This window comes from Equus asinus, chromosome 7 (assembly GCF_041296235.1).
Source record: "Equus asinus isolate D_3611 breed Donkey chromosome 7, EquAss-T2T_v2, whole genome shotgun sequence".
Taxonomy (NCBI): Eukaryota; Metazoa; Chordata; class Mammalia; order Perissodactyla; family Equidae; genus Equus; species Equus asinus.
The window spans coordinates 99,480,971-99,505,632 of record NC_091796.1 but is presented as its reverse complement, the minus strand read 5'-3'; the positions used below and the strand labels follow the sequence as shown (position 1 = coordinate 99,505,632).

General features: G+C 53.9%; 1 protein-coding gene and 1 long non-coding RNA gene across 11 annotated transcripts in view; one reads left to right on the top strand and one right to left on the bottom strand.

Moving 5' to 3' along the window:
* Window positions 1–899: 899 nt before the first annotated feature.
* On the bottom strand, window positions 900–24,643 carry LOC106825381 (uncharacterized). 10 transcript variants are annotated; one of them, XR_011504745.1, is made up of 7 exons: window positions 9,674–16,438; window positions 8,135–9,240; window positions 7,979–8,029; window positions 3,466–7,896; window positions 3,050–3,273; window positions 1,404–1,483; window positions 900–1,039 (listed from the first exon to the last, which is right to left on the bottom strand). It is a non-coding gene; the product is annotated as an uncharacterized lncRNA (long non-coding RNA). The 10 variants fall into 10 exon arrangements; XR_011504748.1 differs by having other exon boundaries at window positions 3,466–5,166; window positions 7,780–7,896; window positions 7,979–9,240; window positions 9,674–16,075; XR_011504743.1 differs by having other exon boundaries at window positions 3,466–9,240; window positions 9,674–9,751; window positions 10,766–16,439.
* Window positions 3,272–24,662, top strand: part of ASB2 (ankyrin repeat and SOCS box containing 2) — a 43,722-nt gene continuing 22,331 nt past the window's right edge. The window contains exons 1-2 of the mRNA XM_014832103.3: window positions 3,272–3,433; window positions 16,466–16,742. Of these exons, the coding sequence (XP_014687589.1) occupies window positions 16,537–16,742 (206 nt within the window). The 5' untranslated portion in view covers window positions 3,272–3,433; window positions 16,466–16,536. The remainder of the gene's footprint in view (window positions 3,434–16,465; window positions 16,743–24,662) is intronic.

The window sequence follows — 24,662 nt, the reverse complement described above, 5'->3', positions numbered from 1 at the left end:
CCCTCCCGGGGGACTGTTCCTCAGGACCAGCTCTGGGGCCTTGTAGGAGGGCTCCAGAGATCACTGAGGCCGGGGCTTCTCAGATGCTTGACGCAATTTGACGTTCAAATTAAAACTGCAATGAGATACCACTCAGGCCCACCAGAATGGATAATATGAAAAAAGATGGAAAATACCAAGTGTTGGGCAGGATACGGAGCAGCTGGAACTCTTGCGCGCAGCTGGCAGGAATGTAAATTGGTACAACACCTTTGGGAAATTGTGTGGCATTTACTCCAGCTGAGCATATACCCGCCCTATGACCCAGCGATTCCCATCTTGGGTGTATACCCCACAGAAACGGGCGTGCAGATCCACCAAATTAATGTTCTAAAATATTCATAGCTACACTCTTCAGCATTGCCCCAAACCGGGACCCACCCAAATGTCCACCAACAGTAGGATGGATAAACTGTGATGTATTTGTAGTGTGGAATACTATGCAGCCGCGAGAAGGAACAATCTGTAACTACATGAAACGATATGGGTGGATCTCACAGTAAACTGATGAACGAAAGAGGACACAGGTGTGGCTCCACTCACGTGAAGTTCAGAACAATCTGTGCCGCTGGAGGGCCGGAGGGCGGTCACCCCTGGCGGGAAGTGGTGGGTGGTGGTGTAGAGGTGAGGGCGGGGACCAAAGAGGCTTCCTGGGTTCTGCTAATAGTCTCTCTTTGATGTGGATGCCGGGTGTGTTCAGTTCGTGAAATGCAATGGAGCTGGACACTTAGGACCCGCGAGCTTTTCTGTGGGTCTATTACACTTTAATAAGTTTAAGGAATCAGTGCTGTTTGGGCCTCTCTGGGGAAGAGGCAGGCATAGGTATGTTTAGTAGGATGCTAACGTGCAGCTAGGATTGGGAACTGCCGAGTTAGCCCAACCTGTTCATTTTGTAGGTTAGCAACCCGCAATGTCAACACACAGGCCGACCTATCCATCTCAGGCTCTGCAGACCTTTACTCGCAGCAGCAGCAACCCCCAACTATGATGAATTAAGAACCTGGGGAAAAACAAACATTCATCAGTTTGTATTGGTAGCCCTGTGGGGCTCCTTGTTCTGCTCCAACATTTGGATTCCCCATTACATGGGGAACTGTGGCTAAAAGCACTGACTTTTGTGTCAGGCAGATCTGGTTGAGATTGCTAAACCAACACTTATAGCTGTGGGATTATGGACAATCTCCCAACCTCTCTGAGCCTCGGTTTCCTCATCTGTGAGATGGGGGTGATGAGAGCACTTGCTGGGACGGTGGTATGAGTGTAGCAGGCTGCTGTCCCAAATTAGTCCATGTGTGCCTGGCCAGCCCCGCTCCTCCTCTGCCCACCCCCAACACCCTGTCTGTTCCCTGTGACTCTTCACTCACCGTCTGGGCTCTTGGTTTCCGAAAGCTGAGTGCAGGCAGAAGGCCGCAGGGTTTGGTGTGAGTTTCTCCAGCTCCCTCGACTACAAGAAGTTTTTCTGGTCTGGGAGGGAGAGGCGAGGCAGAGGGCCACCCAGGAAGGAGCCCTGTGCCTGCCCAGGGCCCCCCACCTCCCAGGCCAAGTCTGGGGAGGGGTCTGGGATGTGTAGAGAGCCCCTCCTCCCACAGGGAGCCCAGGGAAGCAGTGGGGCTCAGGGACACACTCCATGGAGTCACCTAGAACTTCTTACCACCGAGGAAAATCCCCACACAGTGAAGAGAATAGGACAGCCCCTCTGGGCCCTTCTCTCACACCCCCACCATGGCACATGGTCTGGGAGGGGCAGAGTGTGAGCTAACCTTGAGGGACCACCAGCCACAGCAGCCTGGGGGGACTGTCCCAGACCTCTAGAACCTTGATCCGACCCCAGGACACCCTGTATTGTCTGAGATTTATTCCAGCTGGACTATTCCCAGTGAGTGGAAAGGCATCCTGAAGTTCTCCTGAGTTTGAGTTGATAAGAAATCATGCAGTGGGGTCAAAAATCCAATATCCTCCAAGGGGAATGGGCCCTTGAAATTGATAGTTTTTTCTGCTTAAAGGAATAGACCAAGTGACATTTCCAGCTCCCTGCAACCTGAGATCTGAGCGCATATGTGGGCATGTAAGAGTCTGACAGCATTCAGGGAGCATCCTGGATGCTCAGTGCGTGTGGCTCTGTGTGTATTTCCTGTGCCACCTGACACGGACATTTTGTGCCATTCAATCTATTCCAGAAACAGGGGCTGTCCCTTCCCTGGCCCTGGAGGAAGGGCTCCCGTCCACCGTGCGCCTCTGCCCAGGGCTCCCCCACACGCTTGTTTGTTTGTTTGTTCCCCTGCCCTTTGTAGCTCCAGCCCCACCTACAGCATCCAGCAGCCGGATACCCGGATCCCCGGTCCCTCCAAACATCAGGCTCTGCCACTTGCTATGCGCCCAGCGACTCCTGCAAAGGCCCCTACACAGAATCCCTCCGTCCCTTTCTCCCTCTCTATCTCCTTCTCTCAAATTCAGTCCATCCTCCTTCCTGCCTCCCCTCCTTTTCTTCCTTTGTCCTCCAGAGAGCTCTCAGTCTCCCTTCTTTCTCTCCTCTTTCCCACCCTCCCTGTCTTTCCTCCTTCCTTTTATTTCTCTCCCCTCTATCTCTCCTCTCACGTTCACTTCCCTCCCTCTCTTTCTTCCAGTCCATGCTGTCTCTCTCTCTCTCTCTCTCTGGTACTGCATTTTCTCTCCCCCTTTTGGCTCTTAGCTTATCACGGTGCCTCTCCCCCTTGTCGTCTCTGTTTTTTCCAATTTTCTTTTCTTCTTTCCTTTCTTCTCTGTATTTATGCCTCATCCTCTCTCTCTCTTTTCTCCGCTCTCTTCTTTTTCCTTCTTTCTCTCTGTCATCTCTTTCCATTTTTCCTCTTTTTTCCTCATTTTCTTTCCCTTCTCATCTCTCCCACACTTTCTTTCTCCCTCATTCTTATCTCTTTATCTCCCAGTTCTGTGTCTCTGTCACCATCTCTGTCTCTCACCCTCTGCATCTCTCTCCTCTCTTGCTCCCTCCTGGGTCGTTCCAGAAACATACCCATATATGGCCTCCATGCCAAGGATCACAAATGATGACGTCACGTGAGGGCCCACGCTCTGAGATGCTCTCTGAAGTGAGGTCCGGAATTGATGCACCCAGAGGATCTGAAGGCAGGATCGCAGCTTCCTCGGTACAATCTTCAAACAGGAAATCTGAGACTCATAACATCTTATAGTTTGGCTCGCCATCGCTGGTCATGCGGTGGGCCCGAAATAAACTCCCTGCTTCAAAGGAGAGCGTTTCAGAACCGCCTGGCAGAGCAGCCAGAAGCTCAGGGCCAGGGCAGAAGGAAAACTCAGGGAGCATGTTCTGAATTAAGACACTCTCAAGAAAATCCTTTCTATTATCCCTGAACTGTACCCTTGTTTCAGAGCCTAACAGGTAATGCATGCTTTCAACTTTCTTATACAGACCTGGAGAAAGGCGGTCTGGCTGACTGGGACCGAAACCTCTGCAGCGCTGCCTCATAACCTCTTACAGACAAACTCCTTCCTTGTGTCTCCCCGTCTCTGCTATTCTCTCTGCATGCTGGTGACTTTCATTTTGGGCTCGGGGGACATAGAATCAGCCGTTCGCATGTACTTATCCGTTCTTCTGGAGGACTCTTGCTCCGGATATCACGCTGCTGTGCACTTCTAAAAATGGAAATGCGAAAGCAGTTATCAATGATGCTATTGTTGGTGCCATAGGCCTCAGGCGATGTCTGTCAGACAAACAGCTTTCAGAAATGCTTTTAGGTTGAGTGAGTAGATAGATATTTTCATGCATGGGGGCGTCAATTCCATGTGACATTTATGGAGTGCCTATGTGGGCGCCGTGTTGTGGGGGCGACAGCAACCAAGGGGCCGAGGGATGTACCTGCAAGCCTTGGGGTTTAGGGGAAGAAATAGAATTTGTAAACAAAACTATGATTCAATGTAAAGAATGAGAAATGTCACGTGAAAGTTAACGCTGTGGAAATGTGACAACACCTCGTGTGTGTGTGTGTGTGTGTGAGTGTGAGCATGAAGGCACAGTCAAGGAGGCAGCGGCCTTTGAAAGGATGGATGGGATGCCATCAGGCAGAGGGGTGGGGAGAGGGACCTCCAGGTGGAGGGGCAGCTCAGGCAAAGGCAGTCATGTCACGGTGGGTCTGGGGTGTCAGTGGGAAGAGCAGTGCAGCCTCGGCAAAGGGTCCGGAAGGTGAGAAGTTGGGGAGAGCTGGAGGGGAAGCTGGGGGAAGATGCAGCTCCTGCCAGGCCAGGCAAGATGATGGAACAGTTTCTGATCGATTTTTTTTTTTTTTTTTTTGAGCAGAGGAGGGGTAAGCAGGGCCTTGGCAGCTCCTCAGGACGTCAGGGGAATGGACCGGAATGAGGAGTAGGAAGGTAGCAACTCTTAGGGAGGACAAGTAAATGATGGGGCCCTAGGCGGGGCAGACGCTGAGCCCCTTGCACAGGACGGAAGAGCTCTCCTCGCCAAGGAGAGGCTCGTATGTAAGGAGGGATTGAGGGACTTCACAGGGGTCCAGCCAGAGCCAGCTGGGGCCAGCACACCAGCCACAGCCCCTGACCTCTGCCACCAGAAGCCTGGGGCAGAGCATAGGGAGGCAGCCAGTGGCAGACGCTCTAGTCACTTCCAAAACAGTTGGATGTGTCCTGACAGCTGGTGGCAGGCCTGTTTACAGCACGGCCTCCTCGAGGAGCTGGCAGCTGCCTGCACCTGGCACCGTTAAAGTTTGCATCATCGGTTCTTGCACAAACAGGCCAGGAACGAGTGCCTCGTGGGGGGCACCCGCCTCCTCCTTCCTGGGGTGGGGGCCCCATATAATCCACCCTTGATGATCTTACAATGAATAATAACACAACGGATATCTGTGAGCATTCGCTGAGCACTTACTAAGAGCCAGGCACCGGCCTCCTGCTTGTGGCAATGTCTCTGTTGCTTCTTTTCGAGGGCATCGTGAGTAAGAGGTGATGGTTGCTCCCATTTTCCAGATGTGGAAACTGAGGTTCTAGAGGGTAAGGATCTGGCCTAAAGCAGACAGCTGGGAGGTGGTGGAGGAATCCGGCCTGGCCTCTTGGCCTCCAGTGCCCACAGTCAAAGCAGCGGCCTCCCGCGGCCTCCTGGGGGACCTGCACAGCGGTAAACGGACCCGTCCTGGCACGGCCAAGGCATCATAAGGTGCCCGTATATTGTGGACAGGCTAGATCCAAGAGAATCTTCTCGAAGGAGGCACAAAAATATCTCTGGGCCCGCCCAGTGTCCCTCCATTTCTGAGCTGCAGAGTGTCAGGCTGCCCGGAGGAGGCAGCCATCACAGGACTGGTTTGTGTCTCTACTTCTCATCAGCAGCAGCTTCTTTGGGACTAATTAAAGCCCAGGAACAGAAATGAAGCTGTTGAGGGCTTTATGGTTGAGGGAAAGGTTTCAGGGAAGTGATAGAGATGTAGAAGTAAAATGACCCCTAACCTGCTTGAATTTTTTAAAGAAAAGGACACAGATGAGAGGCATGGAAAAGAGAGGAAAAAGAGGGCAAGCACAGAGAAGAGAAAAAGATTTAAATAAAGGCAAGAGAGGGAAAAAACAGAAAGGAGAAAGGTGCTAGCTGATTCTGGTGTGATCTCGATTGAAAGATTTCCAGCCAGCCCCGCAGCGGGCCTGGGTGAGGGGGGCTTCTGGGGGGAGCTCCCGTGCCCAGCTTGAGTCTTCCGACTCTGCAGCCCGGAGCTAGAACCCCCTGCCACCCAGGGACAAGGGGAGGGTCCTTGTTCTCCCGGTGCCCAGACCAGGGCTGGGCAAGGCTTCGAGGGGCAGGGGCAGCAGCTGGGGGAGGTTCAGATCATATCAACCAGCCCCGCCCCACCTCACCCCCTCCCCAGGCTGCTGGCACAGATGGCGGAGCCCGGCATTCGCTGAGCCCTGGGCAGGAACTTGGTCAGGGGCCTAGAATCCCGCGTCCAGACCTGTATGGAGCCAAGCCTTGCTGATGGGTCTGGCTGCCGCAGGAAAAGGACAGGGAGGTGGACCGAGAGGGGTGTGGGAGGGGGCTAGTTGTGCTGGGGCCGGACCACGGCAGGGCCAGGAGGTGAGAGAAGGGCCTTCCACTTGGGAGGCTGAGGTAAAGGTGACCCATAGGCCTGGAGACTCAATAGCTTGGGACCCAAAGAAATAAAATGGAAACTTGGCATTTGTTGATGCTTTTCTTAGCTGGTGCTCATGGCACCGCTTCAGACCATGGGCCTTTGGGCCTGTGTGGAATTTGTGCTTCCCCTGGAAAACAGAATATTTTCTGCCAAAGAAACAGGAAAGCAATCCCCTCCCCGACTTTTGTCCACCCTCTCTTCCTCTCACTCTCTCCTGTTTCTAGTGGCTTCCTCACTGTACACCAATAGATAAATAAACCACCAAGACTTGCCGTCAGGGGCCCAGACCACTTGGGAGAGATTCACCCAGATTCAGGTCAGCAAGGGCTCTCACCTCCATGTGAGATGGAGCCTCAGTCTCCCCCTCTGTGCAATGGGCACACAGTGTCCATGTGGGGGTGTGGTGGAGCAGGAACAGGGCCAGCTCTGGACAGGTTCAAATCCCCGGTCATCACCTCCTACCTGGATGACCTTGGGCCAGTCACCCTTTCTCAGGACCTCAACTTCCCCTCCATACAACAGGGAGACGAGCCCATGTTGTGGGGTTGACGGAGGACTGCAGCCCCTAGCAGATCCCCTGGGGAACGCCCAGCAACCCTGTCCAACCTCAGAAGCCTAAGGTCCTGGCGCCTGAGGGAAGCCAGGAGCTTGTCACCAGCATCAAAGGATCCGGGATTAGCAGAGCTGGGAGCAGCTTTTCGGGATCTTTGGAGTCCGAACAAAAGGCTCAACCCCCAGCAGCTGCGAGGCCCTGGACACCAGCAGCCAGAAGCCTGTCAGCACTGCCTCTTTCAAGGGCCCCCCAGGGCTCTGACCTGGGCACCTCCTGGGGCGCCAAGCAAGGGGGTCTAGATCCCACGCCCCCTGCTCCCCAAGGCCAGCTCACCCCTTAGCCCGAGCAGAAACTTCCAGAGTAACTAACCCCTGGCCGCCACCCTAAATATTCAGCATCAGAGGGTCTGATGAGAAGAGGAACAGGCAGGCCTGTTCCCAGCCCCCTCTGCCACTTACAATGTGGGCCTCAGTCTCTCCATCTGCACGATGGGGAGAATCCTACTGCCTCTCCCACCAGTGTTGAGAGGGTCAAAAGGCACAGCACCTGAAAGCAGCCAGGAAGCAGGACAGGGACCCACAAGCTCCAGGTATTTTTATGGCTCAGGTTTTAAAGCCATAGGACCCAAGAAGTGGGGAGAACGTTTCAATGGTTCTCAGCCACGAGCCCTCCAGCTGGAAGTGTGTCCTCAAATTTCCTAGGACCTGTCTGGATCCCAGGGGAATGGCAGATCAGAAAGATAAGCTTCGATATCAACTTATGGGGCATTGCAAGGAATTGGGTTGAGGACGGTAGAGGCCAAGGAACCGCCCGGGTCAATTCCCTACTTCCTCACATGACCCCAGGCTAGCCCAAGTAGCCATGACCTCAGGCCAAGGGGCATGTGATGTTTGGGAGAACCTGAAACTTTTGAAATAAACAAGTAGAGAGCATATTATCTACATACATATACACACATATAATAGAGACACACATAGACATATATATATAGTTTTTTTGAATATACATATATTGCCCTGAGTTTAACTTGGGCTTTTACTCAAAGCTTACAAAACAGGTGGAGAGCGCTGTTGGTTACAGGAGATGAGGACTAGGCGTGAAGTCAGAAGATGCAGCCTCCAGTCTCTTCCATGTTGGGTTCTTCCCCATGTGCCTCAGTTTCCTCATCTGTAGGATGGGAATAACAATACCCTTATCACAGATTTATCACGTGGCTCAAAGTAACAAGGCATGTGAGAGCATAAATTACCTGCAAGGGGGGCGTGGTGGTGGCGGTTCTCCGAGAACCTGTCGTAGTGACCTGAGGTGACAGATGGGCCTGACCTGTGGTGCTCCACCTAAGGGCTGAATTGAATGGTCCACACTCCATGGTCACACCTAAATAGACCCTCACTGAGACACTTACATGGCACTTGCTACGTGCCCGCCTCTGTTCCATGAATGGAGTCCTGGCTGGGCATCCACGGTCGTCATCTGTCGTTCATGTGGTCCACACATATTCAAAGCCGGGGTTAGGAGAAGTGCAGTGGGACGGGCCATGGGTCCTTCCAGCGTTCCCAGGACAGCAGGTCGTGTGAACAGGAAGGGAGGAGGGGGCCGGAGGGGCCCTGGGGATGGGGGATTGGGGGTGAGGGGGCAGAGCGCATCCTGCACCAGGCTGGGCTGGGGGAGGGCGTGGAGGTCTCCTTCCTCCCCAAGCTCTGGCCCCATGACTGACCCATGGGCCCAATCAGTGGGACTCTGCAGGGTCCCCCGGGCAGCCTGGGACCACCAGGGGGTCTGATGGCCACAGCCTTACCTCTTGACCACAGCTGTCCAGAGAAGGCCAGCTCACTGTCATTCTCACGCTCACTCTTTTTAAATGGAGGAGAGTGTGGGAGGAGCCACATCCCTCAGACTGGGCTCCCTGGAAACCGCCAACTGGGGACGAGTTCCAGGTGCACAGCGTCCCAGCAGGGTGGGTCAGAGCAGAGAACAGCGGCATTTTGGGAGCCGTAGAATAATGTGAGCAGGCTTTCGTGGGTCACTGGCTGTGTGCTGGGCGCCCTGCTCCCCATTTATATACATTACCACATTTAATCTAACACCTCCACAGGCTCGATACTATTATTATCTCCATTTTACAGATGGGTAAAGTGAGGCACCGAGGGTGGCAGTGACCTGCTCCCCATCACATGACCTGTAGGTGGCAGAGCCAGGGTTGAACTCAGGCAGTCGGAGACCAGCAGCTCCACCATCTACCACGCAATTATCTTCTCAGTAAGAGCTATGCTTCCAAGGTTTGACCCTATCATTCATTCGCCTGTCCAGGCAGCACTTATTAAACATCTACTGTGTACCTGGCCTTGGGTTGTGTCCTGGGGTTGCGACACGAATGACACAGTCCTGCTCTTCAGAAGTTTCCAGATTCTCCAGGGACACAGGCCCATAGCAGGCAGTCAGAGCAACAGAACATGAGGGGTGCACTTGGAGGCAGCTCAGATGCCGTGGCCGTCAGATCCAGAAGGCTTCCTGGTGGAGGAGATGTAGGAACTGTGTCTGGATGGAGGACTAGCCGGGTGACGGCACAGGGAAGGGAAGGCAGATCAGTGGCAATGTGGGCTCCATCTACAACAGCCTGAGGACAGGAGGTGGCTTGTCCAGGGTCGCACTCCCCACTCCCGACTGAGCCTCTGGCTGAAGGGAGCTTGGGGTGAGAGAGGACGGCCGCCAGCCCTTCCTCTTGCCCTCCACCTTCCCAGCCCTGCCCCCACCCCCAGATTTCCTGATAAGACAGTCAGGGAGCCACTCCTCCCACTGCAGCCCCCAGACAGCCACAGAGACCCCACCCCAGCTCCTAGGCAGCCCCTGGATGTTGGCGAGCCTGGATTGTGGGGAGGGGAGGGAAGCGGGGTGGGGGGGGGGGCGAAGGACCACGTTCCAAATGCTGTTGTTCAATCCTCACCACAGCCCTGCGAGGACCCGGGTTTCTGCGCCCACTTCACAGATGTAGAAACTGAGGCCCAAGTTAGAAGAACACTGGCTGTGGATGGAGCAGGCACCGTGCTGAGTGCTTTGCATGTGTTAGCTCAAGGAACCCTGCCACAGCGGCTAGCCCCGCTTTACTGACGCCACCCGGAAGAGGAGGCCGCTGCCCTGGGGCCAATATTTGGGGCACAGCAAAGGAGGCAAAAAAGAGCCCTGGAGGCCCCAGGGGGTCCGGTCTCCCCAGTTCCAAGCTGGCCTTGGCTTGGTCACCCTCACACACTGCTCCCTCTGCAGGCCCCTGGCTTGACCGAGAAGGCCCACGGCACTCCCGCCTGCCCTGGGAAAGGGCTATTTTTTCTCCCAATCAGCCTCCCAGAGGCTCCCTGGAGACTGCTGGCCTGTCTCCAGGACTCAGGCCTAGAAGCTGGCCCGGCCCCCAGGCAAAGGCCTCAGAAATCAAGCTGGGCAGCAGCACCGTGAGGGGAAACTGACGTGAAAGGGGGGCAGGGCATCAGCCTGGATCTCTCCCCCCAGCACCCCCATGCCCCCGCCATGAAACAGGTACTTTTATTAGGTCAATTTTAGGTGGAGAAATAGAGATTCTAGGAGTTTTCCTAGCTAATAACTGGCAAAGCTGTGAGTTGAACCTGGTCAAGCTGACCCCACCGGCTGCTTCATAACTGCCCCCTCATGCTAAGGCTGAGCCGCCCCACCAGCCCCCGGGGATGTGCCCCCAGTGTCCCTGGGAGGCGTCCCAACCTGTAATTGCACAGGCCTGGGGATGGAGGGCTCCCCTCCTGAAGCAGCCTGGACCGCGCACTTGCTAATGGCCAGGCCCAGCACGGAGCCCTCTGGGTTCTACTACCAAGCCCTTAAGAATGGTATTCACTAGCATCTCCGTTTTGCACGTGAAGGTTCTAAAGATGGGTGACTCACCCGGGGACCCTCAGAGGCTGCGGATCTCAGCGGGAAAAGCAAGAGACATCACTGCCCACAGTGGAGGGCGGGAGTTCGCCGTCTCAGAGGCAGAGACCCTCTCCCTCACGGTCCCTTCAAAGTCAACCCTCACCTCACTCATCTGTGTGTGCCTTCGTCTGCGTGGGCCGAGGGCCTGGTGTGGTGCCCACTGCACAGGCTGGACCAGGACGGCAAGGTCGCCCCTGTCTGCTCAGAATCCGTGTGTGTGGAGCGAACCCTCCTCTTGCCCTGACTGTCTCATCTGTGAAATGGGAGCAATCACATGGGGGCATCAAGTCCTTTTGGAAGGAGCAGGAGTGCTGAAGAATTAATAAGTTAATTCAACAAAAAATGTTCTTGCCTTCTGGGGGCTGTTGTCACGGCAACGCCATGAAATAAGCGACAAATGGAAAAGTCTGCGGACGTGGTCTACCCAAGGGGGAGGGCTGGTGAGTCTGAGTTAGCTACAGGAGGTTGGCGGTTCCAGGCGACGTCACCTGGCTGCCCTCGCGTCCCATAGGTGCCTGGGCCGGAAAGAGGTGCGGTAGCGGGAGCTGTCCACATGCCTCCGATCAGCCCACGCCAGGCCGCAGGGCCAACAGCCACCTTGGGTGAGGGGCTGGAAGGATCCCGGTCAATGCTTGCTCTACCCCTCACAAGCTGCCCGTGCATGCCCCAGCCCGTGTGTTGCTCCTACAACATGGCGAGGAGGGTTGTCTCGCTCCCATTTTCACTGGTAAAGGAACCAAGGCCCAGGAAGGGGAAGTGACTTGACCAAGGTCACACAGCTAGTAAGTTTCAGAAGTGAAACTAGATCCTAGGATTCCTGACATCCAGATCTGAGATCCCTCCACTCCCATCCAGGTCCCTATTCCCCCATGATCAACACTAAGCTCTTTACATATGGCGGACCTGTTAAGGTGGGCATAGGGGACCCCCAGGACAGACAGTTTGAAGTTCAATAGCACAGGGCTAAACCAAACATCTCACTGAGTTGTAGAGCTTTAGAACTAGAAGAGCCCTTGGAAAACTTGTGGCCAAAACTCCCCTTTTGCAATGGGAAAACTAAGCCCAGAGAGGGACAGGGACTTGGCTGAGGTCACACAGCACTCCAGCATCAGCATGGAGATTCTAAGCCAGGCCTCTAACTCTGAGTCCAGTGCTCATCCCCCTCCTCCCCTGTCCTGGAGCAGATGCCCTCAGATGGCACCTTGATGCTGGGCCAGGCACTGGGCATCCACACTTCCGGTCAGTGTAGTACCCTATGCACTGAGCCCTGCCTTATGCCAGCTGGGGGATAGAGCCAGACCCTGGCCCTGGAGAAGCCGAGGGGGTCCTTCCTCACTGGGCAGAGTCCCCTCCCCACCCCCCTGAAGGCCGACCTGGGCCCACCAGACCCGCAGGGACCTCAGCCACAGGGAAGCAGGGATGGGGAGGAAGCCAGGCTGGGCCAGCTGGGGTGGGACCACCCAGCTTCATGGTGCCCCCTGTCAGGATGGCAGAGCCAGAAGGCGGGCCCTCGTCCATCCTCCCATTTAATGGATGGAAAAACCCAGGGCCCGAGAAGGAAGAGAGGTGCCTGAGGCTGAGCTGGGACATGAACCCATCTCTTGATCCCCAGTCTTGGGCTCTGTTCATAATAAACCAAAGTGACGTTGGTGATGCTACTGCTGCAAAATAATAATAATAACAACACCCCAAACATCAGGCACAAATAATTTTGAGGTCGCAACGCCCCTTTCCCCTCCCCTGGTGTGGAACACAGGGAGGCTGCCCGAATACGGATCTGGAGCAGTGGCTCTCAGCCCCGGCTGCATGCTCATATTGTCAGGGAAGCCCTGGACACGGCCGTGCCTGGGCCTCAGCCCTGGTGGCTTCGAGTTCGTGGTCTGGGTGGGACCAGGGCCTTGGTCTGTTTTCGGGACTCTCAGCCAGGCCTGAGAACCATGCGTTATGACAGTTTTGACTGCATGTAATAGTCACTGTTATATATGTTATGTGTTAACTAACACTGGCTTAAACCATAAGGATCTTCTGTCTTTACCTAACAAGCAGGCCCGGGTGGGCAGACTCAGCAGTGGTTTAGCAGCTCTAGAATATAACGAAGGACCCAGAAGACCTATCATTAACTCTGTCAAACTCATGTATCAACACTGTCCCCCTCATGGTTACAAGATGGCTGCCACTGCTCCAAGCATCAAGTCCTCTAAGTACAAAGCAGGAGTGTGGGTGAGAAGTCATTTCCTTCACAGCTTTCCCTTGTATTAGGAAAAGGAGAGTCCTTCCTAGGAGACCCCAGCAGAATTTCCTTTATGTCTCTTTGGACAAAACTGAGCTACATGTCCACTCTTAAACTGGTCACTGGCCAAGGGGACAGCAAGATTGTCCCACTTGGCTTGGAACAATCATGCTTCATCCATGGGAGAGGGCACGCTGTTGCTGAGCAAAGCCAGGGTCTGCTGGCAGAGAAGATGGGGGAAATGGCTGTTGGGCGGGCCGTCAAGAGGGTTTGCCACACCCTACCATTCTGGAGACATTGGGCACCAGCGCGGTTAACTTTCACTGGGCCTTCTCTTTGCATAAGGCACTAGCCTTGGGGAAGAGGATCTGGGGTCATGTCCACACATGAACTACTGACCACAGCCCAGAGGGAGAAGTTCTAGTGTCAGAACACTTCTCGGAAGAATCTGGGCAGGCTTCCTGGAAGAGGAAGCACTCGCTCTGGGCCTTGAGGGATGAGAAGGAGTTCTAAGAGTGTAGAACAGAGGGGGATGTGTTAGGCACAGCCCAAGCAAGGGCAATGGAGTGGGAACCACAGGTGGCTTGGGGGTGTCCTTGCCTTACCTGGAAGGTCAGGTCTGGTGTGCGAAGGAAGAGGGTGACCAGAGGGTGAGGACTAGATTTTGAAGGACTCAAAGGCCAGGGCAAGGGGCGCAGGCTTTGTTCTCTTAGGCAGAGAAGGGACTTGGTGAGGTCTGGGGTGCGGGGCACCAGAGCTGACAGTGGGTGGGTGGGCTGAGGCCAGGCAGGAGAAATCAAGGCCTGAGTCAGGCAGAATCGGTGAGAGGAGCCACTGGAGGGAGAGCATCAGGAAGGACTGGCAGAGCAAAGAACCGTCATGGTCCCCAAATGCCCTCGCACCGCCCATCTGCCGTCTTCTGGGTCTGCAGCCTCCTCTCAGGTTTGGAAGAGCCCAGATTTGTTTAATAATAACAACTCTCATTTGCTAGCGCTTTATAAGGCAATAGTTGTTACTCTCAGGACTGAAACAGGAATTGGACAAAGGAATATCTATCAATGGCTGTGTCCGGTGCCACCCCTTGTCCCCTCCCCCCCACGGCTGTCCCACCTCTACTTGTAATTTATGACTGGTCATTCTCCAAAGTGGTGGCTCCCCACCACCTGGGGGCCCCTTCAGAGAGGGTAGGTCCTGACTTAATTGGTCGGAGATGGGGCCCAAACACCGATACTTTTTAGAACTGATTTTATATATTTTTTTTTTTTTGAGGAAAATTAGCCCTAAGCTAACATCTGCTGCCAATCCTCCTCTTTTTGCTGAGGAAGACTGGCCCTGAGCTAACATCTGTGCCCATCTTCCTCTACTTTATATGTGGGACGCCTGCCACAGCATGGCTTGCCAAGTGGTGCCATGTCCACAACCCGGGATCTGAAGCGGAGAACCCTGGGCCGCCGAGAAGTGGAACGTGCGCACTTAACCGCTGTGCCACCAGGCCGGCCCCAAGAACCGACTTCATCTATTTTTAAGTAGCTATGTTATCGCAGTAGAAGCTGCTCACAGAGAGTGCATCAGTCAGACTCGAGCAGCATCAGGGATGCTCACAAAGGAAATGAATCAACCAGCCACGTGATCACTGAGATCGAGAAATACAGCGTGACTGGCTCCCCGGAAGTCTCTCTCGTGTGTGTCCTCCCAAAGGGAACCGCCATTCGGACTTCCAGCACCACAGTTTAGTTTTGCCTGTTCTTGAGCTTTATGTAAATTGAATCGCGTATATACATTCTTCACTATCCAACTTGCTCGCTGTGGTTTACTTGCTCGCTGTGGTTTGTGATGCTCATCCTGTTGTGTGTAGTGACCACGTGTCGATTTCACTGGTGCGTGCTAGTCATCATGAGAACATACCACGATGCAGTAATCCATTCAAATGTTGATAGACACTGGGGAGTGTCCGTTTGGGTTTATCATGAGTGGCGCTGTTATGAATATTCTTGAACTGTCTTTTGGTGAACACACGTACACAATTCTCTTGGGCATAGAGCTAAGAGTGGGATGTTTGGGTCACAGGATGTGGGTATGTTTAGCTTTAGCAAATGCCATCAATTTTCCAAAGTGGTTTTACCGTTTCACCCACCCACCAATGGTGTTGAGCGTTCCACTCGCTCACATCCTCCCCAATGCTTGGTGTTTCCCGTCTTTTTTCACTTGAGCCACTCTGATGAGTGTATAGTGGTATTGCATTGGGGTCTTAATTTGAGTTTCCCCCAAACACTTGTGCAGTGCAGCACCCTTGCGTTTGGTTGTTGGCCATTTGGATGTCCTCTTTGTGAAGTAATCTTTTGGGTATCAGTAAACTACAGCCACAAGAATGTGGCATAACAAAGCATCCCAAATCAGCATTTATTCTCCACCAACAGTCACCGGCCAGAGCAAGTCACATGGCCAAGACCAATCTCAGTGAGTGAGTGGGGGCACTCTGCCTCCAAGGGGAATGGGGTGAATGTTTGCCTAACAAACCAAATTATAGCACTGGCATTTTGGAAATTTTTAAAAAGACCTCATGTGATTCTAATGTCCAGCCAGGGCTAAGAGCCATTGACCTACAGTCACAGCGCGTGTCAGCTTAGTTGACGGAATGAAAATCAGGCTTAGTTGATTTCCTGAAAGCAGTTGACTCAACCAAAGTCCATTTCTCCCCGAGGCATTTTTTTTTTTAAGAAGAGAGTCCCTGGGATTAACATGGCAAATTATCTTAACGACTGATTTTAACTGTGTCATGTGATCTGAAGGAGTGGGCCCGTGCCTGATCCATCTCCAGTGTTCTCAGCTCTGGGACAGTGCAGAGAAATGGGGAAGAGCCCGGACAGGGTGTTGGTGGACAATCGGAATGAAGGCGTATAAGCTCTGTTGTGTAAGCTCCATGGAGGCAGGGATCATTGTTGGATCACAGCGCTTAGAAGAGTGCCTGACATACAGTCGGTGCTCAATAAATAATCTCTCATTTAATGCTGCATGCATAAGTGTATAGATAGGCTGTCCAGAAAGGGAAAATGAATGGTGGATGATTTGTTGGAAAGATAGATGTATAGATGGATAGAGGGGAAGATAGATGGATAAGTGGAAGGGTAGGCGGACGGATACATCAGAGGATGGATAACGGAGGAATTAGTAGATGGTTGGATGATAAACACATGAGTGGATGGATAGAAGTATGGATAGTTGAATGGATGGATGAACAGACAGTTGGATAAATGGACGGATAAGTGGACAGATGGGAGGGTGGACGGATAAATGAGTGGCTGGATAGATAGTTGGATGCATGGGAGGCTGAATAACTAGACAGATGGGTGGATGGTTAGATGGATGGTTAGATAAGTGGGTGGATTGGTGAACAGGTGAATGGTCGGGTAGATGGACGTGTAGATGAATGAGTGGTTGAGCGGATCATATGACAAAACGAATGCATAAACAATGATTGTGTGATTGCCAGAAGATGGTACAGCCTTCCCTGTGGGTTAACATCGCTATCTTGCAAATCTGCTAGTGACCAGGATGGTTCTGGTCTCTTCACAGGGTCTTCTGATTTGCTGCTTGCTCCTCCCACGGAGTGCCTCTCCTGGAGGCTGGGGTGAGAGGTGAGGAGGATGGCCACGGAGATCCGTTCTCGGGGCGGACAGCGTACCATCGGGCGCGAGGAGTACAGCCTGTACAGCAGCCTGAGTGAGGATGAGCTGGTCCAGATGGCCATTGAGCAGAGCCTGGCTGACAAGACTCGGGGCCCTACCACTGCTGAGCCCACTGTGTCCACGCGTGTCAACCGCCAACCTGCCCATTTCTACCCATGGACCAGGTGAGCAAGGAGAAGCCAGCTGGGGCATCCACTGAGTGCAGATGCCAAACACTGTTAACCCAAGGCTAAATTATCCCTGTCTCTAGGATGCCCTTTATCACTTTAGTGGATTATATTTGTTAGCTGAACTTACTGAGCTCTGACGGTGCCAAGCACTGTGTTAGGTGCTACACACACTTGAACTCACTGAATCCTCTTAAGGACCTTCTAGGAGGCTCGATGCTATATTGCCATTTTACAGATGAGCCAACTGAAGCTCAGGGCTGAGTAACTGGTTCAAGGTCACACAGCGAGTAGGTGGTGAGGCAGAGATTGGAACTATCTGGTTCCAAAGCCCATGGCTTGGCCTTGCACTCCTGGCTTTATGTCTGTACAGTAGAACCGATGTTCTGAGTCTGGCCAGGGCTTCCAAACCCCTCTACGCAGTCTCCCTGGGAAAACCTGTCTGAGAAGCGAATGCCATCCGCCCAGCATGGCTGTCCTGCCTCCTTGCTCTGGCTCCCCAGTCTCGGCACGACCTCATCACCCCAGAAGCAGGACCATCTAGAGCGGCGCCATGTCACACTGACAGAAACATGGCGTGAGCCACAACTGCAATCCCACACGTGCAACTGTGAATACCCTATAGCCACATTCAAACGTAAGGAGAAACAGGTTAAAATTAATTGATGTCCAAAATACTATCATTTCCACGTGTCATCAATACAAAAATTACGAATGAGATTTTTACATTCTTTTTTTCACACCAAGTCTTCGGAACCTAGTGTATATTTTGCGCTCACAGCACATCTTCATTCGGACTAGCCACGTCTCGAGGGCTCACTAGCCATCTATGGCCAGCGACTCCCGCATTGGACCGTGCCGATCTAGAGGACACCTCCCCTGTAGGAGGTAGAGCCAGAGGAGTAATTAAGTATTGAGTCTTAAAATGCTTTTAGAAAAGAAATACATAAATTTTAAAAATGCTTTTGCTCACCACTGAGTCCAAGTCAAGTGTATATTTGCGGGTTGGTGGCAGGAGGATGGGAATTGCTATGACAATTGTGTTCATGTTACCTTGGGGCATGGCCTCAAGTCTCGTTGTCTCCAGCAGCCCGCTGACTCCCTGTGTGACCTTGGGCTTCTCTGAACCTCAGCTTCCTTCTCTAATAAGAGTAATAGTAACAGCAGCAGCAATGACAAATAGACTTTGTCCAGTGTCCAGTCCCGGTTGACAGGGATGAAGGTGGGTGACAGTGTGTCTCAGACCCGTCCCCTGAGGAAACGTAGCAGGGTTTTCCCCAAATAACTTTGGCCTTCCCGAGGCTGGCCCACCTCCGCCAGGCAGGCTGGGCAGAGGCCGGGGATGCCTGGCCCTGAGGAGCCCCGTTACAGGGGAAGGCCGGCAGCCTCCTCAGGCAACTGGAGGAGTGGAAAGTCTCCCGGTTCCTGAGCGGCCCCTGAGGACGTCCCATTCTGTGACCCAACCTGCAAAGCAGAAGCCCAGAGCCTAGAACTTGTGAGGGTGCTCTAGGGGGCCTTGGTTCCTGTTCTGGCCAGCTCAGCCGAAGCCAGACCACAGGTTCCTCTGTCTCAGGAGGAGATCAGATAGACGGAAGAGCGTCCTTGCTCCACTGGGCCTGCTGCTCAAGCCGGCCCGGCCAGCGGCACCTGCAGCCTTCTCCCCAGCACGGGACCCCCCCCGGGAGTCCTGGGGACACTTAAAATCATTAGAACTGAGCAGGCCCTTGAGGTCTGGCCCCGACCTCCTCTCTCCTCTCGCTGGTAAGGAAGCAGAGACCCACCGTGGGGCATAAACACTCACCCAGACTCCTCAAGAAAGCTCTCACGGAGAAGTGAAATGACTTAGCCAAGGTCATGCGGCCCCCCCCTAAGATCCAGGCACGAGGGCCGTAGGGGACAAGGATTCAGCCTTCATCTCCTTGCTTTTGTGACCTGAAACCTCCTGGGCTGGGTTCTGTCCCCTCGTCTCTGGAAGGAGGCTGGAGCTGGCCCCGCTGGGAAGCGAATCCCTTTGCTACGACTTTCAGTGTAGTTCTCCTTCCCCGCAGTGCACGCTGAGTGCGTCCCGTGTGCCCGGCACCGATCCTTACAACAGCTGTGCGAGCAGGATGTTTCTGTGCCCGTTTTGCACATGAGAAAATACGGGCACGGTGGGGCCAGGGACAGAACCACAATCTGGCCTGCTCTGAAGTTCAGACTAGTAACCCGCTCTGCTGATTCTGCAAAGGCCTCTTTCTGCTTCCTCTCCCTCCTCCACCTTGAAGTGCGGTTTGGTCTCATTACACCTGCCTCGCACTCACAGAGGCTCAGGGTCCCCAAAGACCTGAGACACACAGGCTTGTGCTCACACACCCAGACACGGACTTACAGTACGTACAGGACCTGGTGGAGTCCTTCTTCACGTCTACCCCTGAATGTCGCAGCTTCCATCCACACAGACCCAGAGCAGGTGTAGGAACAGGACATCACACGTGTCCCCAGGGCTCCACACGGCCGGCTCCTCCTCATCCTTCAGGCCTCAGGTGAAATGTTACCTCCTCAGCATCCTGCCTGGCCGCCCTCCTGGGTCAAGTGGGTCGCCCCTTCTTCCTCGCTTGGCTGTGTCCTTCACTGCCCTGACCGCAACTTACAATTTCTATGTACTTGTTTCTGCCATTAACCTGTGAACTCTGTCGACGCAAAATAACCAACAACCATCCTATAGATAAGAGAAATAAGGTGAGTTTACTTGAGCTGGAGTGAGGATTATCACCCGGGAACGCCTTAGAAAACGTTCTGGAGAAGCAGGGTTTTCAGTACAGCCTTACGTCTTTTTAGAACAAAGAACATGCGTTAAACACACCCGGGACACATTTTCGTGAAAGTTTCAAAGATGTATTAGCAGGTCAACACAACCGTGATGTTGGGAAAGGGACTAACCAGGGACAGATGGTTAAGCAGAGGTACGACGTATGTTTGATAGGCCATGTCAGGCTTTTTGGTTCAAGCTGCATCCATTTTGAACCTGAATAGTTACCTCATATTCCTAAATATGTGAAAATCTCCTGTCAACTCCTTGAGGGCAGGGGCCTCACCATCTTCTGGTGTGAAGCCTCGTGTGTAGCACACAGTGCCTGACCCATGGCAACACCCAATAGCTGTCTGTGAGCCAATGAATGGGTGAATAAAGGAGTGAATGAAGAGGCGGCAGACGAGAGTGGAAAAAGAAGTGGGTTTGGAGGTTGGAATTCTTCCTCTGTCACTTACTTGCTGTGTGACCTTAGGCAAATTACTTAACCTTTCTGATCCCCAACAGCCTTATCCCTAAAATGGCAATAACAAAACCTTACCTAGCCCACCGAGCAGTGTTCTTATGAAACGCAAATAAGATAAGGCAGGTGTGGGAGCCTTCCCCACACCCCACAGCTTGAATGGACCTCCCCTCCTGCCTCGCTGAGTGCCCACGGCCTGACTGCCTTTCATGTCACCCCAGGAGGGAATTATCTGGCCTCCTGAGAGTGTCCCCAACTGCACCGTGTGACCTCCTTGGGGTCAGGGAGCAGACATCGCTCACTGTATGTTTGTATGCTCAGTGCCCAGCAAGAGCCTGGGTCATCGCAGGTGCCCAGTGAATGTTTTTAGACAAACAAGTGCGCTTGGAAACCAATAAAATTCTCTAGGAATGTAATTTATTGTTATCATCTTGTGACAAAATGGCGACTGTGGACATAAAGGTCAACTGAGTCTTTGGGATCCTAGAGATGAAAGGCAGATCAGCATCCCAGAGAAGCCCTTTTCCCACCGGCTTCTCCCCCACTGTGATGTGAGGGATGCCATTTGAAACATGCACGAGGAGCACCGCCAGGCCTCGGCCCACTGAGGGTGCCAACACTCAGGCAGCCCCAGCTGCCCATCCCAGGGAGAAGTGGGGTCCGTGCACTTGGGAAAGCGGGGCCCCGAGGCTGCCGTGATGGACCAGCCAGAGCTGGTCCAGGAAGCTGGGTCTTCACAGTGTTTAAACTTCTGCAATTTATTTAAGGCTATATTTCTAAGAAAATAAAGGAAGAAAGCAAGAAGCAGGAACTCGCTTGGGCCGATGTGTGCACAGCAGCAAACAATTCAAATCAAGCCACGCACACTTACTGTGCACTTCTGATGGGCCAGTGCCTTCTCCGTACCTGGACATCGATCAGGCCTGGTCTCTGCCCTCCCCAAGTTCACAGTCTAATGAGGGTAAAGGCCCAGGTACCTAATGACCCAATAGGAAGGGCGCAGCCAAGAGGCTTGCCTTGGTTTCAGAGGGACATAGAAAGTGTCGACTTACTTACTCAAGGAGGTGGGCTTTGCAGGATGAATAGGAGTTCACCAAACAGGCTAGAGGAAGCAGCCCTCTTTGAGTTTCAGTTTCCTCATCTGCAAAAGGGAGCCAATTACATCCCCTTCACAAAGTGGACTAGAGGATGAAATGAGGTGCTTTGGGCCGTGTGCCCATCACATCTTGGCACATAGCCAGCACCCAACACATCTCAGCTAGCGATGGGAAGGCAGAAGTTGCTGCAGCTCTGAGCACATGTTCTCCACGTGCGATTCCTCTCTGGCCAGCCCAGGGAGGATGGATTGGCCAGTGGGTGAGGGAGACGCAGAACTCTCCAGGTGGGAGGCTGACTCCAGAGACCCGTGGGAATGGGGGTGGAGCTGGCTCCACCATATGAGCTCTTCCTCCCTCTACTCAAGAGGGAGGGGCTGATCCTCCGGGCGTCTGAGGTCTTGGGGTGAAACGACATGGCAGCAAGAATGCCATGTGGGATATCCCTCCTTCAAAGGCTTTCGTTTGTTTTATCTACTTCCTTTAAGTTTATCCAGCACCTACTGTGTGCCAGGCAGTGTGCCAGTCATGACACCCGTGCTCGATGTGGGATTGGTTTGAGGACCAGTGAGAAAACAAATACGGGACCCCGCCTGGTGGGGGGATGGAGGAGCCCCTTGATTGGTTAGCTCCCTCCACTAGTAAGATGCTTGCTTGCCACCTGCGTTCAGCCAGGTCCAGCCCAATTTAATACCCTTCCTGGGGCTGGCCTGGGCTTCTTACTAACTCAGACAGGGCTCACTGAGAGGTTAGGGGCATTGTCATCACAGCACTGCTCCTCACTCTCCCCGAGCCTCACTCGTGTCTGGAGCCGGGACCAGCTGGACTCCAGGACAGGGCTGCTGAAAGCTGGGTGGTGGTGATGCCCTCCTGACCCCCGAGCTGCTCGCCCACACAGAGCGCAGGGGCCCTACCTTTGCCTCCTCCAGGTCATGACCTGCACCCACATCCCGCCAGGCTCCTCTCGTCTCTGATGACTCAGTGCACTGGGAATTCCCCTGCTCTGGGCCCAAGGGGAAGCGGGGCCTGCAGCCTGATGGCAAGAGCTCGGAATCCAGCAGGGGCCTGGCTCCCCCTTCAGTTTGAGACTCGCCACCCGGCAGCTCGGAGCACCCATCCTGCCTGCCCCTAAAACCAAGTTCACGCACCCAACTTCAGGGCTCCCAGCACGAGTCCTCCGCCCTCTCTTTCAGCCCCTCCCCTGCAGCTCTGTGGCTGTGTGTGTCCTTGTCTCCCACCCCGTTGGCCTCTGAACCTCTTGGGAATCAACAAAAAGAAATGTCCTATCGATCTGCCTCCCCAGGCCCCAGTTCGGGGCATGGCACTGAGTGGGAGCTGGGAAATTCTCCTGCGTGGAACTCAGTCTGTCCGTTTCCTCCTCTGCAAAGTGGGAACAACACACCCCCCATCTCCACCCAGGTGGCAGGGAGGATGGAAATGAGTGATGTCCTGCCCGATCTCGAGGGAATGTCATCACCATCTCTTTGCCACCCTCACCAGCCTCACTGTCCTGTTGTTGCTGTTTTGATTATGCAATCAGAGACAGGTCCTAGTTTTAGGGTGGTGCGTGGGTTTTTACCAGTGTGTATTACCCTGCGAAAAACATTCTGCAACAATAAGTGATGAGGGGCCACACATGGACCAGTGATGAAGGTGGCCAGGACCCCAGGACCATGTGGACACAAAAGCCCAGGGCTTTGTCAAGACAATGGGGCTGGGGACTGCCGAGGCCGCAGGCCACCTTCCAGCCTGCCCAGCACTCTCCCCTTTTCAGGGCCAGGAGCAAGTGCGGGTGACGACACTGAACCAGCAGCTTTCCGGCGTCCCCAGGATGTGGTCTCTCAGATCCGCTTGACATGCTGAGCTTCCACACGAGACCATTTCGGCAGAGGCTGCACGGCCACAACGGCGGTGGGCAACCCCCCGTCTGGTCTGCCTGCTCATTTTGCACACAAAGAAACTGAGGCACAAAAAGGAGCAGGGGCTTGTTCAAAGTGGCAGAGCCTGGCAGTGTGGAGGCCTGAGAGCTGGAGAGAGGACGAAGAGCCGGGAAAAGACCAGGCCCCTGGAGGAGGGAGCACAGTGTCAGGACCTCTGCCGAAGATGCGAGTCTGACTCTCTGCTGGATTACCAGCCGACGCTGCATGTGACCCTGGGGCAGCGAGCCACCCCTCAGAGCTTCAGTGTCCTCGGCTGTAAAAGGCAGTGACATGGGCACCCGCTCTAGGGCTAATGAATAAGGACAAACGAATGGGACTTGTCATGGTGCCAAGCTCGACCTGGTGGGTGCTCAGGAGAAGGTAGGCAGTGACAAGCGGAAGGGACCCAAGAAAGGTCGAAGGTTAGGACAGTGATGAGGAGGATGAAGAGGGCTGGCCCGGAGCCCTCCACCGAGATGAGCTGAAGCAAAGGAATGGGCTGTGCTTCCCTTCTCTCTCTGCCCGCTGGCCCTCCCACCACGCTCGGGCCTTGCCGAGGGTATCCACACAATCTGTAGGTTCTGGCCTGTCCTGGAAGAGTGTGGGTCCTTCTCAGGGTCACAGCTCCATTACTTCCATGCCCCACGAGGTGCCGGTTGCCAGTAGCAATGTCTTCCCTAATCCCACAAGGCACCTCCAAAGGGCACAGGAGACCAGATCCGGCCTGCTGGGGTGTCCACGGCACCAGGGCCTGACCTGAGGGCCAGCGTGGACCACATGCCCCATTCTCACTACAAACCCAACTGATCTGGATTTGTGGAGTGGCCACAACACCTTTCACCCGCTCATCCTCATAACAGCTCATGGGGTGGGAAACTGAGGCTCAGAAAGGTGGAATAATGAAAAAATGAGTGGTGGACACGGGTCAAGCCCTCCCTGTGCCTGGCCCTCCACTCAGCATTTTACACCATTCACTCACTCAGGTCTCACCTTCTGAGACTGGGCTGTTCTGGAAGCTAAAGCTCAGGAAAGTTGAACCTGTTCAAGGTCATACAGCCAGGAAGTGTCAGAGCCTGGATTTGAACTCGTGTCGGTCTGACTCCAAGCTCTGGCCCCAGTGACCTTCCTTGTGCATCCTTTTGCTGGAACCTCTATTCTGTTTGACCCTGGGATGGCAGGACCCTCTACTGAGGAGCCAGAGAGGTGGGAGTGGGGGCACAGACCCGGCTTGGCTTCCCAGCTTTGCTGCCCCGTGCCCCGACCCCCATGAATCTCTTGTGCATCTTTGTTGGGACCCATCCTGGCCAGGCCCGAGAACGAGCCGCTTTCATCCTGAGACCTGACCACTTCTCACATCTTCCTGGGTGAAGAATGTCACCTTGCTTCATATCTGCCTCCTGTGTGGTTGGCTGGGGAGGGGCACCATGGGAGTAGGGGTGAGGTTAACCTCATTGTTGTCTTATATGGTCATTTGAATCTCCCAGGGCTTCCTCCAAGGGCCAAAAATAATCCAGAGACACAGCAGCTGTGTCCAGCACACAGAGAGGACCCAGCCATCTGCTTTGGTTCAGAGCCCTGTGTCTGTCCATCAGTCTCTCCCCCTCGCTCTCCCTCCATCCTCGTTTCTGCCTCCAGCCATGACCCGCTTCTCAT